The sequence below is a fragment of the Podarcis cretensis genome (assembly GCF_951804945.1).
Source record: "Podarcis cretensis genome assembly, chromosome: 2".
Classification (NCBI taxonomy): domain Eukaryota; kingdom Metazoa; phylum Chordata; class Lepidosauria; order Squamata; family Lacertidae; genus Podarcis; species Podarcis cretensis.
Window position 1 is genome coordinate 92,027,958 of NC_137171.1, and position 15,374 is coordinate 92,043,331.

At 41.7% G+C, this 15,374-nt stretch overlaps 1 protein-coding gene across 2 annotated transcripts in view; it reads right to left on the reverse strand.

Moving 5' to 3' along the window:
* GRM7 (glutamate metabotropic receptor 7) overlaps positions 1-15,374 on the reverse strand; it is a 399,138-nt gene that overhangs the window by 143,686 nt on the left and 240,078 nt on the right. For both annotated transcript variants that reach the window (XM_079959692.1, XM_079959691.1), the window contains exon 5: positions 1,630-1,770. In XM_079959692.1, coding sequence (XP_079815818.1) covers positions 1,630-1,770 — 141 coding nt within the window. The remainder of the gene's footprint in view (positions 1-1,629; positions 1,771-15,374) is intronic.

Consider the following 15,374-nt stretch of genomic DNA (forward strand, 5'->3'; position numbering starts at 1 on the left):
CAGACACAGCAAACGCAGAATTACATTAGAACCATTATTTTATTTTTCTTGTTCGCTTGTGCATACAAACAGAAGAAATCTCTCTAGTGTGGTGTCAGGCAGAAGACAAGATTGCACTGACTCGGACTGCCTGATACGTTCATCTTATTTCTCCCTTTGTGCAAAGCCATGTCCTAACAAAGTGGTAGTGGGAACAGACTGTAGAGCAAACTCAACTCTCGGTTTCAAAGGCAGCATTGATAGTGGCCGTGGTGGGAGTGTGTATGTTTATATCACATCTTTACTACCATGATCACCTTTGGTAATCGCCCAGCCATAGGCTCCCATGGTGTTTTTGTTAACCGTTGCAATTACGGTAGGTTGGATCCAGAGTGTTACTTTCACAAACAACTCGTTTAATGCGCCAGCCCTGCAGAGGTAAAGACTAGGCAAGAAAGGGATCGATGAAAACATTGACCCTGTGTGCATTTGCTGTGGAAAAAAAGCGAATTGCATGTTTGAGATCATTAGAAAAGGAACAGAAAACAGCCTGCCAATCTCACAATGCTTTTGTATAAATCTACAGTCTGACTACATTTGGAATGGTGTGTGCTCCCCTAAAAGGATTCTGTGAAGCTGGAAAAGATGGAGAAGAGGGTAGTCAAAGCGGAGGGTAGGACAAGGGATTTGAGCAACTCCACTTGCGCGTGTTGCATATGCATTGGGCCACTTGACTGGATAGGCCTTTGGATGGGAATCTACTAATGTTCTTAACGTAAGTAACAGTATGCACATAGCTGTTAAAATAATCCTAATGTCACATTGGTGGGATTGAACTGGCACTACTGAGCTGACAGTGACTAACCAGGATAGAGATCTTGGGTCATGGTGCATAGCTCAGTCAAAACATCACATGTGGTACATGCAAAAGCCTCCAATAGTACTCAAGCACAGGGATACCCCAATGGAACTGATTGTCAGAAGATTCAGGAGAGCAATGCATGTCTAATTCATGGAATCACCATAAAAATATGTTGATTCAACAAATGCAGGTGGCTATAAAGGGGAATTGGAGAAATTCATGGAAGAAAGGTTTATTAATGGCCACTAAACATGATTACTGTATGGAACTTCTAGGTTTCATTCACACTGTGTAAAGAAAAAGACTGACTAGGTAGATGTTAGTCTTGATCCCAGCAGGGCTCCTCTTAAGTCCTTACATATATTCACATCTTATATAGGTATCTCCCCTCAAAGAGAGATGCATTCCCTACTCAAATCTATTTCAGTTCCAGACCAGGAGAAAGCATTGCTCTTTGCCAGATTACAACTTCTCTTCTATGAAATAAATTTATAAAGGAAACATTCAAAATGATACAAACACCTCCCCCCCCTCTCTCTCTCATGAGCACAAAAATCAATGAAAAATGTCAGTTACTAGAGGATGGACAGGCAGAAACAGAAAAAGTGTCTTTTTTACTTAATCTATTTCTTCTTCTTTGTAAGACTTGTGCTTCTGAGTTCCAATTTTTATAAAACAGATAAAAATTCTCTCTGTCTCCCTTTCTCAACTTATCTCCAACCAGCTACACAGACATTTTATGCAGGCCACGTACAGAATCATGGGAAGGACAAAGAGAATGAAATTACCCGTGCATTTACGATCTGTGTCTTCCTTTTTTGACCCACTAATCGTTAACTTGCAATTGAAGTTTTCTTCCCAGTATTCTGCAAACCACACATTTCTTCTGTTGTTCTCCAGTGTGCGGGAAGTAAAGTAGGTATCAAATCCTAAAAGAGAGAGTTGTTGTTGTTATTATTATTACATAAATAATTCATATACAAGATTGATGTTTTAGGACTTGCTATGCCTATTGCAAGGGGGAACAACATGATTCCAAGACAAACCTCAGCTGATTAATTAATTTTTTATAATGAAATGTTTTTAGAATCGTTGGATTATTTTGATTGTTGTTAGCCCGCCCTGAGCCCAGCTTCGGCTGGGGAGGGCGGGATATAAATAAAATTAATTATTATTATTATTATTATTATAAAGCTGTTTCAAAACATCCTAGCAAACTGACTATTTGTGAAGGGGTGGTGGTGGTCAGTGCTGAAACAAAAGTCTCTCATTCTTCCATACTAAGAAATTTGGGAAGGGTTCTGAGGCTATGGACGAGGCAGGATTGCTTTAAAAAGTGAAAAATGTTTCAATTAGATGCTTGCTCAGTGGGTAGCTGGTGAGGGGAAATGATTGAAGAAGGTGAACCAACAGGGGACGGACCACAAATAGGAGCTAGAATAATGTGAGGCTCTTCTGATGAAAAGGGAAGAAGGATTTCAGATAGACAAAGGGTTTTCGGTGAAAGCATCTGCTGCTGCTGATTGAAGTTCTACCTATAACAAAGTAGACATTTACAGTTTCTAGGAAGTAGCTATTGAAGATACTAAAATATAGCCATTGTACACTTTGCATTTAGCAACCACACTTTACAAGTTAATCACTACACCATACATTGTGAATTCTCAGGACACAGCCAAAGTTACACATATTTAAATCTCACTAATTTCAATTGGTGAGATTTATCTACCCATGAAAGTATTTTTTTATGTAGTGCATAGTTAAAGTATGGAACTTGCTTCCACAGGAGGCCATGATGGCAACCAACTTGGATGGGTTTAAAAGAGGTTTAGACAAATTCATGTAGGAAAGCGCTATGGTTGGTTACTAGCTATGATCTGCTGCCATGCTTATGAATAACAGCTGCTAGAACCAACTCCCAGTCTGTCATGCTGAGGGCAGGTTTGGATGGGGTGGTGTCTCCCTCCACAGAGGTCTCCATCCACACAGAGCCCCCAATTCTGCCTGAGTTGGCCCCACTGTTATCGCTTGACCAATCCCTATGCTAGCTCCATCCCCTTCTGCTCCAGTTGGAATGAACAACTGGACTGCAAATGCAGAAGTAGCTCCACCAGTCCACCATGCCCCACCAATACTCAGCCAGGTTTTGGATTGCTCTGCAAATATGCTTTTAAGTCAGACACCTGAAGGACTCTAAACATTGTTTCCTTAAATGATACAACACATAAACAAATATATAAATCCTAAAAGGAAGACTTAAGTGCAGCAACAGCGGTGTTGCGAACTGATTTTATAGCCCATCTCTATTGTTAATATAATGCATTTCTCAGGCCCTTATGGAGAAGCCCAGTATTATTCCCATTTTCCTGGCTATAAGTGAAGTTGAGGCACAGCAAACTTCCATTGCCACCCAGGGAGAATCATCTCCAATTCTCATATCTTCCCGGTTCTAACCCTAATTGGAACACAGTGTCTTTTGCCTGCTGAAATTTGAGGAGATGCAAGCGAGCCTTTTATCCCATCAGTGTCTGCAAACAATAATATGAGAATACAATAGCAGTGTTGACAAGCCAAACAACACAGCTTGCTGCCCTCAGTTCTACTGCTTTACCACTTCAGTATTTGTTCACGCGTCCAGGATTTAAAGCAGTCAATCAAATGCAGAGAGACCTTTTGTAAATAAGAGGTATTGTAAATCAATAGATACATAAGCTAAATACTAGCTTGGTGTCAGAAAGCTGACCTTTATGCCTGCAAAAAAGAAAGCTCACATGAGAGCTGGCTACAGAGACATGGGTGGATCACAATGTCAATGTGGGTCAAACACCCAGACAGCAGTCTCAGCTTGGGTGATGCTATGCTGACAGATACTAATGGGACTGCAATGGAAGTGCAATGACTAGCCATGATCACGATGCTCTCAACACAAGCCAAGCATTTCAGGATTAGAAATCGCCTGCCAAGCTCAGTGGTGGTATCTATTTGGCTGCTTTCTAAATGAAAACTTGCTTCAGTCCATCCATTTTTTAAATTCCCCTTTCTTTGATTTTTTTTTTCAAATATCACCTGCACAAGGAAAGTCAGTTCAACACTCATAGCTGTATTTTGACCCATCGTTAGATGGAGTCATGATGGATTCACACAGCCTAGTTTGCCACCTTGCAGTGGATCTGACACTTGTGAATGGTTTGGTGTGTATTCAGACAAAGAGCCAAGGACTGTTTACAAATTGCAAACATGGGAAAATACTGTTGGGGCTCTTAGTTATTAAGAGTACATTCGATTTTTGTTTTTTGTTTTCATGCTCTGCAGTGCTGCTGTAACAGGGAATGAAAAGAAACATATCAAAGATCACTCCCCCCCCCCAACAAGTGGAACGTTTAATTAGATTGCAAGTTACCTTACAGTTCCTTCTGTGTCTCAAATGATCAATACTGAAAAACTGCAGTATTGGTAACATGCAAATTGATTTAATGAAATAAAAAATAAACAAACTAAAAACTGTTCATCCGCTGACAGCGATGCTTATTAGCCAGACATATCTCAAGCACCATGGTTCCTGTACATAGTGAAAATTATTTATTTAAGAAAAGTTCTATATCTCTAAGTCGTTCACAAAATTGCACTTCTTTCTATATGTACAGGTGCACTTTTCTGTTGTCACACAATACTTCACATGGTCACAGACAGAGGGCTCCTGTGAAATATAGTGTAATGAGAGGCTGTGGATGGGAAGCCTAGGTGAGTCACAGAAGGGCAGCCAGGAGAGGTTTCTGCAGCCTTCCAGCTCTGCTGCTTCCTTTGCTGCAAGCTTCAAGGCCACTGTCTCTGGTATCCCAATTCACAGGCCAGCCAGTGCAGCTCCTCGCCGCTTTCTTCCTCTTCTGCCAGCCTGTGGCGACACTGCTGCTGCTGAGAGCCAATTAGCACAAAGGGTTCTGCCTGGGCAGCAGGAGGTGCACAGCAAGGAAGGTGCTCAGAAGCAGCAGTGGCCATCCAACTGGAGGACCCCCATTTTTTCTACATCCTTGCTCCCCTGGTATTTATTTACTTATTTCTTTCTGCAACCTAGGCCCATTGTGATAATGTTTTTTCCCCCCTCAGCCTTAGACACAAAAAGATACAGGGTCACTGGGTAAAACAACATTTTAAATTTAGGACGAGTCTTTTGGATCCATACTTGAAGAACATTGCTCCCTTTGGGCCTAAATAACAACTGTAACTGCATAGCTGCATGACAATATTTTCTCGTTTGTATATTGAATGTGAGCATTATCTTCTTCTCTTCTTTGCATTGATTTTGCATTTGGCTCTTGTCATTGTGAATCAATTTTGTGTTAGTTTGCTGCCCTGGCTCAAGGAAACATATAAACCACAGTCATTTTCCATCTCAGTTTTAGAGTCCAGCATGCGAACAATGTTCTGCTTCAAAATAACTTCCGTATATAACAATAGCTTACTGTGGTGCAGCCATACAGAAAGGCAAGATACTTCTCCAAGTATGAGCAAAGAGTATGAGATATATATACAGTGGTGCCCCGCAAGACGAATGCCTCGCTAGACGAAAAACCCGCTAGACGAAAGGGTTTTCCGTTTTTCGAGGCGCTTCACAAGACGAATTTCCCTATGGGTTTGCGAGTCTTGCAAGTTTTTTCCCTTTCTCCCCCCTTTTTCTAAGCCGCTAAGCCGCTCATAGGGATGCTTCGCAAGACGAAAAAACCGCTAGACGAAGAGACTCGCGGAACGGATTATTTTCGTCTTGCGAGGCACCACTGTGTATATATATATATATATATATATATATATATACACACACACACACCCACCCACCCACCCACATACCCAAACAAACAGTTTATACCATCCCCATCCCCGCCCCAGCCCAATACCTGGTAGGCTGCTGCCTCTCAGCGGATGATGAAAATGGCATATAGGTTTAGGTAGAGGGAATGGGTACATTTGGATGCCAAATCCACAGATGAATTGTTTTTATATCAAAATCTTTTTGTTTATATTATTAAGACTATTTATACTCTGCCTTCATCTCAGGGTGCGGGACAGAATACAGAGGAAGTAAAACCACAAAAGACACATTTAAATCATAAAACCAAATTAAGCAACGAGATCAACTGAAACTACAGAGCAGGCTGAGCTATCATAAACTGACTAATGATCTAAGGTTGCATCCCTAACCTAGTTCTTCTGGGAATTAGGTTCCAGCAGATCTCCAGCTCAGCCAGCAGGTTCCCAGCTCAGCTGGCATAACTCCATCCCCACAGCTCAGCTGTTTTTCTTTTTCTTTGTATATATCTAAAATTATTATTATTATGGTGGGTGGCTTACAGCATACATAAAAACATAGTAAAACATCAAGGATTAAAAACTTCCCAATACAGGGCTGCCTTCAGATGTCTTCTTAAAGTTGTATAGTTCTTTATCTTGACATCTGAAGGGAGGGTGCCCAAAAGTATTGGTGCCCATCATGCTTCTAAAAGGAGGGCATTCCACAAGCCTCACTCATTGGATCATCACCTTGTCATGGTGAGTGGGCTTGCACATTCCTATGACCCTTGTAAGCGAAGCCGTCAGGAGTCTCGTACTCCCAGCAGGGTCACCCAAGGCAGTAAGGTCAAAGGAAAGGAGCTAGACAAAGAATGATCCAAGAAGTTCTCAATGGCAGAACAGGCGGAAGATAACAAGTAGCATGTTACAATGAGTGTGAAGGCAGACAAAGGCTGCAACAGCAATGCAGACCAGGATGCTTGAATATGAACAGAATGAAATATTAACATTGTACAGGGCTGGGGTATCTAATAAAGAGGTATAGTATGCTCCTTTCCCCCAAAGGACATAAGTAGTTATTCTGACATTCCTCTAATGAAAATAAATGTATTTACTTCATACCCACAGGATTTTATTGCATGAATATTTTTACACTTAGCTAACATCAAATGGTCTAATTTATTCTCTGCCTGTGTTATTAATATTTGTAATTACAGCAGAATAATTCATTTTAGGGTTTTTTGGGGTAAGGTAAATAGCACAGCAACTGCTGCTTTGGAAAAACAGATCAAACAAAAATATATATTCCCACTGAAACATTGAAATATATGTTCACAATTATTCATTAATCCATTCAGAGAATGCAGGGTGTTGTATGTGTAAGGCTAATTCCTACAGCCAATCTTTCCCCTTACTTATATCCACATAGTCACACATATATGCATCTTAATAATATCACCATTTCATCTATATAATTAATGAGAGAGTTTTACAGTGGGAAACCATCAGATGAATGTAGAAAGCAGCTCAGCCTTTTTCCACTCATCATAAACCTTGTGAATTCCCTTCTGCTGTTACACTATTTTTCTATTTTGGCATCAAACGAAGTCCTCCCACGCTCCAGCTGAGGCACACGAAGCAGGCGTGGGAGAATTTCCATGCCGAAATAGTGTCATGCTCTAAATTCCAGAGAAAATCCATATGCATTTGGGACACAAAGAGAGAACCTGTTACATTGTTTTTTTCCATGATGTGGACTTTTCCTTCTTGCAGCAATTATTTACCTAGAGTCATTTCTCAAGGATAGATTGCACTGTTTTCACAGCAACCACTGCCAATCTCAAAGCTTCAGATCACAGATTCTTGACCAAGAAACACTGATGTCAGTTTAGGCTTTTGTCTGTTGTCCCTAAACAAACTAAGTACTCCAAGTACTTACAGTACCCCGCTGGTTAGTGTTGGACTCCGAGTGGGATGGTTCACTGATCAGCCATAAAGTTAACCATTATCTCTCAACATAAACTACATGAAAGGGATGTTTTGGAGCCGATTTTGGTCTGTATCATGCCTAGAGAGGAAACAGATAAACCATCCTTCTCTGTGTGCAGAAGTTGTGTGTGGGGGGGATCCTCCAATTCCTGCAGTTGTTTTATTTAACAATCAAATGCAGACATCGTTCACAACGTGTTGCAAGTCACATCGAGTTTGGCTTTCTATCATATCTTTTATATATCCTCAGGCCTGAACTGATGGGAGGGAGCAAGAGAGGACATGTCTCAGGGACCAGGTTGGAATGGGGGGGGGCAGCAAAATTACAAGCCTGCCCCCCCTCTCTCTGTGTGTGTCTGCTTCAAATGAAGGGTGTAAGGACATTCCCAGAATATACAAGAGTTCTCCCCTTTGTCTCCCACTCTCGATGTTGCTACAACTGGGCTAAGAGACAGAAGAAAGCCTGAGTTTTGAACAAATAAGACATTTCTTCATTATGTCACGATATTGATACTGTAGGACTTTCCAGGCATTTCTCAATTTAAAAAAATGAGGTGGGGGGTTAATCTTGATACAGTGAGGCACACTGAGAAACTAGTGATAGCACACCTTGTAAAAACTTAAGATTTAAGAAAAATAATAATCAAAGATGCACTTTTATGGGCACACTGCTGCATTATAAAGCGAGGAGTATATTTTGTAGCAGCAGCCTCCTTCGGGCTGTAATACTGTGCCTACATCCTTATATTGCCGCAATAAGGGAGACAACCTGAAATGGAGAATTGACTTGAAACTTTGTAGAGCGTATTAAGATGAGTTGCATCAGTTTAGAATTGGTTGGCGGTACACTTCGAGGTTGTAGACCATTCACAGTTTTAAAGCAAATACTCCTAAGCAAGTGGGAAGGGTGGTATCTTCAGACTGAAAATGAATAGCTACTGGAAGGATTCCCCCCTTCCCCCAAGAAGGTATACTGAAGGTCTGCTGGGAGAGAGGCATATGAAGCAGAGTTCAGCATAAGCTGTCTTCCATAAAGGGGTGGAAATAGAATACAGTCCAATTATAAAATGAAATTATTGACCTGTTTTATTGTACTTGTGCATAGAGCACAGTGAATTTCATTATTTCATTTCAAGCCAAGTAGTTTGTGTCTGCACATAAGATATTGGCCCAATTTCATTTGGTGCTTTTCTTACCGGTTATTTTATTTCACCTCCGCTCTTCTTAAAGTAACTAAAGAAACCATTACAGCTATGGACAGTAATCAAAGTGCTTGCCTTTCTTATGTAGTTAAGATTATTGATTTAATAAGCAGCTAGGCTTGACCTCTGATTAATGTAACTGAAGAGTCCTCGGATCATTTCCCCCTATTTGTTCAGCATTCAAGCAAAAGTACATTTATTTCTTGATCTTAAATCTGAAGAGGAGGAATGAATGGGAGGAAAGGAAATCCGGCTTGAAAGAATTCTGGCCCAGCACACCTCCCCTCAGTTTTTATTATGTCGTCTGAACAGTACACTCCATATTTTTAATGAAACTATTAAGATGCTTTACAGAAGCTCTCTAGACCTCCGTGGCCAATAAAAAAGGAAATGTTGCTACTGAGTGATTTTAATAACTTACTGGCAAGGTGCCATAAAAATGGTTCAGGACTGGGGGCAGGGGTATGGGGAAACAAGGATAAAAAGGACTTCCAGGTAGAATAGCAGCAGAAAGAAAAAAAATATTCTTGTTGACATGATGCAATGGCCACTTACTTACAATTTAAAATACAGGTTAAAATGCAATTTAAAATGCAGCCTCATTTTAAAGTAGCCGATAAATCAAGGCCATAAGGGGAGGGAAACATAAGAGTCAGACTGAGTCCAAACCAAAGGCCAGGTGAAACAGCTTTGTCTTGCAGGCCCTGTGGAAAGATGTCAAGTCCCACAGGGCCTTAGTCTCTTGTGACAGAGCGTTCCACCAAGTCGGGGCCAGTACTGAAAAGGCCCTGGACCTAGTTGAGACCTTGCGACCTGGGACCTCCAAAATGTTGCCATTTGTGGACCTTAAGGTCCTCTGTGGGGCATACCGTGGGGCATACCATGATGCAACATGGGTCATTGTTCTCGAGGGGATTGTATGGGGGTGGGGAGCATGGCTGCTCCCATGGCTCCGTGAGGTAGTCTTGTCAAAAATAAATAGGTTTACATATAGGGAGGAATTCAATATACTGCCAAAGGAAATCACTCCATCAGCATAAGCATGTCAGAGGGAATATACCTCTGAATACTAGTTGCCAGGAATCACAGGCAGGCAAAATGCTGTTGCGCTCATGTCCTGCATGAGGATGGTCACTGTAGAAACAGGATGCTGTGTCTTTGCCTGATCCAGCAGCAGCAGAAGAAGAAGAGTTTGGATTTGATATCCCGCCTTTTACTCCCCTTCAGGAGTCTCAAAGTGGCTAACATTCTCCTTTCCCTTCATCCCCCACAACAAACATTCTGTGAGGTGAGTGGGGCTGAGAGACTTCAAAGAAGTGTGCCTGGCCCAAGGTCACCCAGCAGCTGCATGTGGAGGAGCGGAGACGCGAACCCGGTTCCCCAGATTACCAGACTACCGCTCTTAACCACTACACCACACTGGCTCTCCACACTGGCACTGCACCACGCAGGCTCTTCTTACATTCATAAGTTCTTTCCTGCACATTCCTGTCCTTCATTTGCTGTATTTACTAATAAGGATGCTCTCATTAAGCAAGAAGCGCACTTCAGGTGGCCACATTGTTGTGTGTGTCTCTGTGTGAAAGATATACTTTATTGTTGACATGGCAACATTTGAGCTGAATTTAAAAAAAATCAAAAAAATAATAATTGTTGCCTTAATGCCGTGTTTTCTCCCCCTTTTCTATTGGAACACCAATTAAATAGCACACACTGAAGATTTTTGCCAGCGGGTATTGTGAATTGCATTCATGTAAAGCTAATACGTAAGCAGGAACAATGGTGGCAATTCATGCAGTGAATGTACTGGATTTGATATAATTGGTTGTGGCTATACAGAAAAGCAATTTCTCTCTCTTTTTTGAGCCAGCCACATCTATTTTCAAATTCTCTGCAGATAATGACCTAAGAATTTTTTTCTGAAATCTTGCTTGTTGGTTTTTTTTGAAAAAAAGCCCAGCTGTTTTCTACCTTTATAATTTGACAACTCTTCCTTTATACTAGACAACTTTCTTTTCTTAATCAGATTGATAAAGGGATCCAATTCCAACCTTTTTGATTAAAGTAAGTACAATATATAGTTACTACTCTTTACTTCACTATATTGCTCACAAAACTGGTTCTATACCAACAGAGTTCCTAACTTTTGTGTTTTTTAAACTTAAAAGCTTACCGTACAATAGAAAATGGAAGGGGGCATTACCCAGAATGTGAACTTACGAGACAGTTAGTTGCCTTGCTGTTTTGTGGTTGTGCACCAGTCAGATACATGCATTGAAAAACAAAGAGGAAGGAGGGTAAGTCTAGTATGGCACTGAGAAAGGCAGCAACCCACTTTTGGGAGCGTAAAAAATGTGGGTTCAGTACCCTAAGGTTGAAAAAAATAGCATTAAGGTGGAACACTGGCTTCATGTATACCTTGATGTGCTTTCTGCAAAAATTTTGCCAAAGTTTGGTGCCAGTTTGGAGTTAATCGCATGGCGATGGGTTTTTTTGTGTGAACTACAATCCCCCAGGTTTGATGTATGAAGTACTTCATTTGAGGGGCACTACAAAACACGGGGTTTTCATTAAAAAAACATTTCAAAACAACTACCAGACGTTGGCACCGGTTTTGAGGGGACTGGACAACATTGGTTTTGGGTTGACCCCCATGGCACCTGCATTTGATGTATCAATTACTCTGTTTGTGGGACACTAAAAACATGGGGGGGGGGTTTGCTACAAAATGACTACAAAACTTTGGCACCGGTTTTGAGGGGATCCTTGATTTTGGGATTCATTGTTAATGAAGATTGAGAATAATACCCTGCACTCCCCAGGAGCCCACACACTTCTGCTTTGATTTAAGGACAGGTTTACTTTCATTCCCTGCTCTCGATCCAATTCTAGTGTGGGTTCATGGCAAAACTGTCATGCTCATGTTTCTGTAGGCCTTTTAGAATAGTTAGGGAATCTTTTACCCTTTAATCAATGTGTGTATGTATTGTACTTGGCTACCTGCTTAGATGGTGACAGCAGCCACGAAATTAAAAGACGCCTGCTTCTTGGGAGAAAAGCAATGACAAACCTAGACAGCATCTCAAAAAGCAGAGACATCACCTTGCCAACAAAGGTCCGTATCGTAAAAGCTATGGTTTTCCCAGTAGTGATGTATGGAAGTAAAAGCTGAACCATAAAGAAGGCTGATCGCCGAAGAATTGATGCTTTTGAATTATGGTACTGGAGGAGACTCTTGAGAGTCCCATGGACGGCAAGAAGATCAAACCTATCCATTCTTAAGGAAATCAGCCCTGAGGGCTCACTGGAAGGACAGATTGTGAAGCTGAGGCTCCAATACTTTGGCCACCTCATGAGAAGAGAAGACTCCCTGGAAAAGACCCTGATGTTTGGAAAGATGGAGGGCACAAGGAGAAGGGAACGACAGAGGACGAGATGGTTGGATAGTGTTCTTGAAGCTACCAGCATGAGTTTGACCAAACTGCGGGAGGCAGTGGAAGGCAGGAGTGCCTGGCGTGCTCTGGTCGATAGGGTCACGAAGAGTCGGACACGACTAAACGATTAAACAACAACAACAACCTGCTTCGACTGCAGCTTTGCTGTCTAAGTAGCATTTTTATAGGTTATGTCACTCCTATTTTATGTACTAAATCAAGCTTTATTTATTTGTGTGAGAGCTTTTTGCAGGCATAAGGTTAAGGGTTAACACACATCCATAACAAGTGCATGTCATAACTCCAGCAAAATATCCTAACCCTCTCAGCAGTGTGTAGATAAACATACCTGAGTGCTGGCTGCACACATGGAAGTCCTGGTACACACTTGCTAACAAAATAATTGCTCTAGGAGGCCTGAGACACTTCTCTCTGGCCCTTCAGGTGTCTGTGTGTCTCACCATCAAAACGTGATAAGTCTATTGTGCAACTGATAATCTTTCATTGCAAATAAATATACCTGTATGCTATCAGTTAATTTGAACCTGCATGCCCTATTTAGGATTAGTGTCTCTATAACATCTACAAATGATATCATGTGGTGAGTATTGCAGTTACAAAATATACTAATTTATTCCCCAGACAAGGTCAGGGAATGCTTGCAGCAGTATCATGTTTATAGATATACATTTTTTGTCCACCCGGGAATTAAATTCTAATTCAAATGAAGCAAATAGGTGTTGCCTGTCTTTTATCAGCACACCAAGCATGACACCTGTTTCTTACCAGGCATACATATTTTATTTGCTTAAAAAAAAATTGCTGAGGCAAATTTCCCAGCTAATATCTCATTCCCTTTGGTTGCTAATGTGTATTCAACAAATGTTGTCAACAAACTGGTTGGGGGAAACCACAAACACACCATAATTTTAAATTATTTTGTTACCCAGCAGGATCCAGGTTTAGACTTTTAACATTCTTTCTTCTTATCCCCCCCAACCAAAAGAAAAGAAATCCCCAAAGACTAACATTACACATGGAGAAGAAACACGGAAAACTTGTTTTCATTCATCACAATTAGGGGAAAGAACATAGCTCTTCTTCTTTACACGCAGAAGGTCCCAGATGCCACCACCTATATAGGGCTGGGATTGAACCTACTTGAAACCCCAGAGAGCCATTGCCAGTCACTGTCAACTACAGTTGTACCTTGGTTTTCGAACGCCTTGGTACTCGGATGTTTTGGCTCCTGAACGCCGCAAACCTGTTCCAGTTTGCAAGCTATTTTGGAACCCAAATGCAGGAGGTTCCTGCAGCCAATGGGAAGCTGCGCTTTGGTTTCTGGATATTTTGGAAGTCGGACTTCCAGGATGGATTCTGTTCGACTTCCAAGGTACAACTGTACAGTGGTACCTCTGGTTACGTACTTAATTCGTTCCGGAGGTCCGTTCTTAACCTGAAACTGTTCTTAACCTGAAGCACCACTTTAGCTAGTGGGGCCTCCCGCTGCTGCTGCGCTGCCGGAGCCTGATTTCTGTTCTCATCCTGAAGCAAAGTTCTTAACCCAAGTTACTATTTCTGGGTTAGCGGAGTCTGTAACCTGAAGCGTATGTAACCCGAGGTACCACTGTATTGGTCTTCAACTGGTGGGTTGGGACATGCTTGAGTTAAAAGTGGGGGCTCAAGAACTCTCTCCTGGGCGTCAGCCGAAGACCACAGTTCCATGGTGATGTGTTCTGGTGGGTTGTTCCACCCCCCCCCCCCACTCTGCCAGGATGGGTCCCACTCCACTGACATTTTCCCCTCCCCAAGCTCACTAAGTGGGCTCTGGATCTGGTATACCTTATGCCAGCTGACTTTAACCCAACCTAACTTAGCACAGGAGGAGTTACTCGAGTAAGTAAGCATGCATAGAGTAGCACTGCCAGAACAGTCAGTGTGATGAAAAAGAATTCAAGGGAATAGAGTGGCCATTGTTTTTCCAGCCTTACGTATATTTAGAAATTCTGAATTCTCTCTATCCTGGCAATGCTGAGAGGTATCCGGTTAGAAGTGTACTTCATCTCTGAGAGATAAGGGAACGAGTCACTGAAAATATATCACCTCGTGTGCTTTAAGAGCAGAGAAGTGCTGACTGAGCAAGCCGCCTCCAGTTCTTAACACCTCAAAGCTTCAGTGAAGTGGAACCACCAGGAATAAATACTGCAATTGAGAGGAAATTCTAAGATTTTAAGGGCTCCCATAAAAATGGCAGGTGTTGCTGTGGAGGAAAAGAGGCCAGATCTTTAATAACTTCAAAACTCAAGGATAACTGGGCATTCTGCCATGTAGCTCACACAGGCTGTTGTCTTATACCAGGCCATTCTATCTGTCCATTTAGGGCCACTCTGAGGGGCAGAAGATTTCCAGGGTTTCGAGGAACAATCTTTCTCAACCACAGATACTGACTTTTAAAACTGGGTATTTTTAGTTTATGTGATTATTTAATTATTGCCACCTGCCACTGGGGAAAAAATTTGATTAAAGGTGTTTATGATCACTTATAATACTAGTTTATTAAAATTGCTAAAATAAACCTTCAATAAATACATACCAGGGATTGAACCTGTAAATCCAGTAATACTTCTATTTGATAATAATAATAATAATAATAATAATAATAATAATAATAATAATAATTTATTATTTATACCCCACCCATCTGGCTGGGCCTCCCCAGCCACTCTGGGCGGCTTCCATAGAAACCAAAAATACAGTAAAATATCACACATTAAAAACTTCCCTGAACAGGGCTGCCTTAAGATGTCTTCTGAATGTCAGGTAGTTGTTTATCTCTTTGAATCTGCTGGAAGGGCGTTCCACAGGGTGGGCGCCACTACCGAGAAGGCCCTCCGCCTGGTTCCCTGTAGCTTTGCTTCTTGCAATGAGGGAACCACCAGAAGGCCCTCGGCGCTGGACCTCAGCTTCCGGGCAGAATGATGGGGGTGGAGACGCTCCTTCAGGTATACTGGACCGAGGCCGTTTGAGGGCTCCCACTATGATGTTTTCACACACATGTCTGGCAGTATGGCCCCTTGCTGCAATATGGTACCACTGAAGCAAAGGCTGATCCCACAGGACATATTA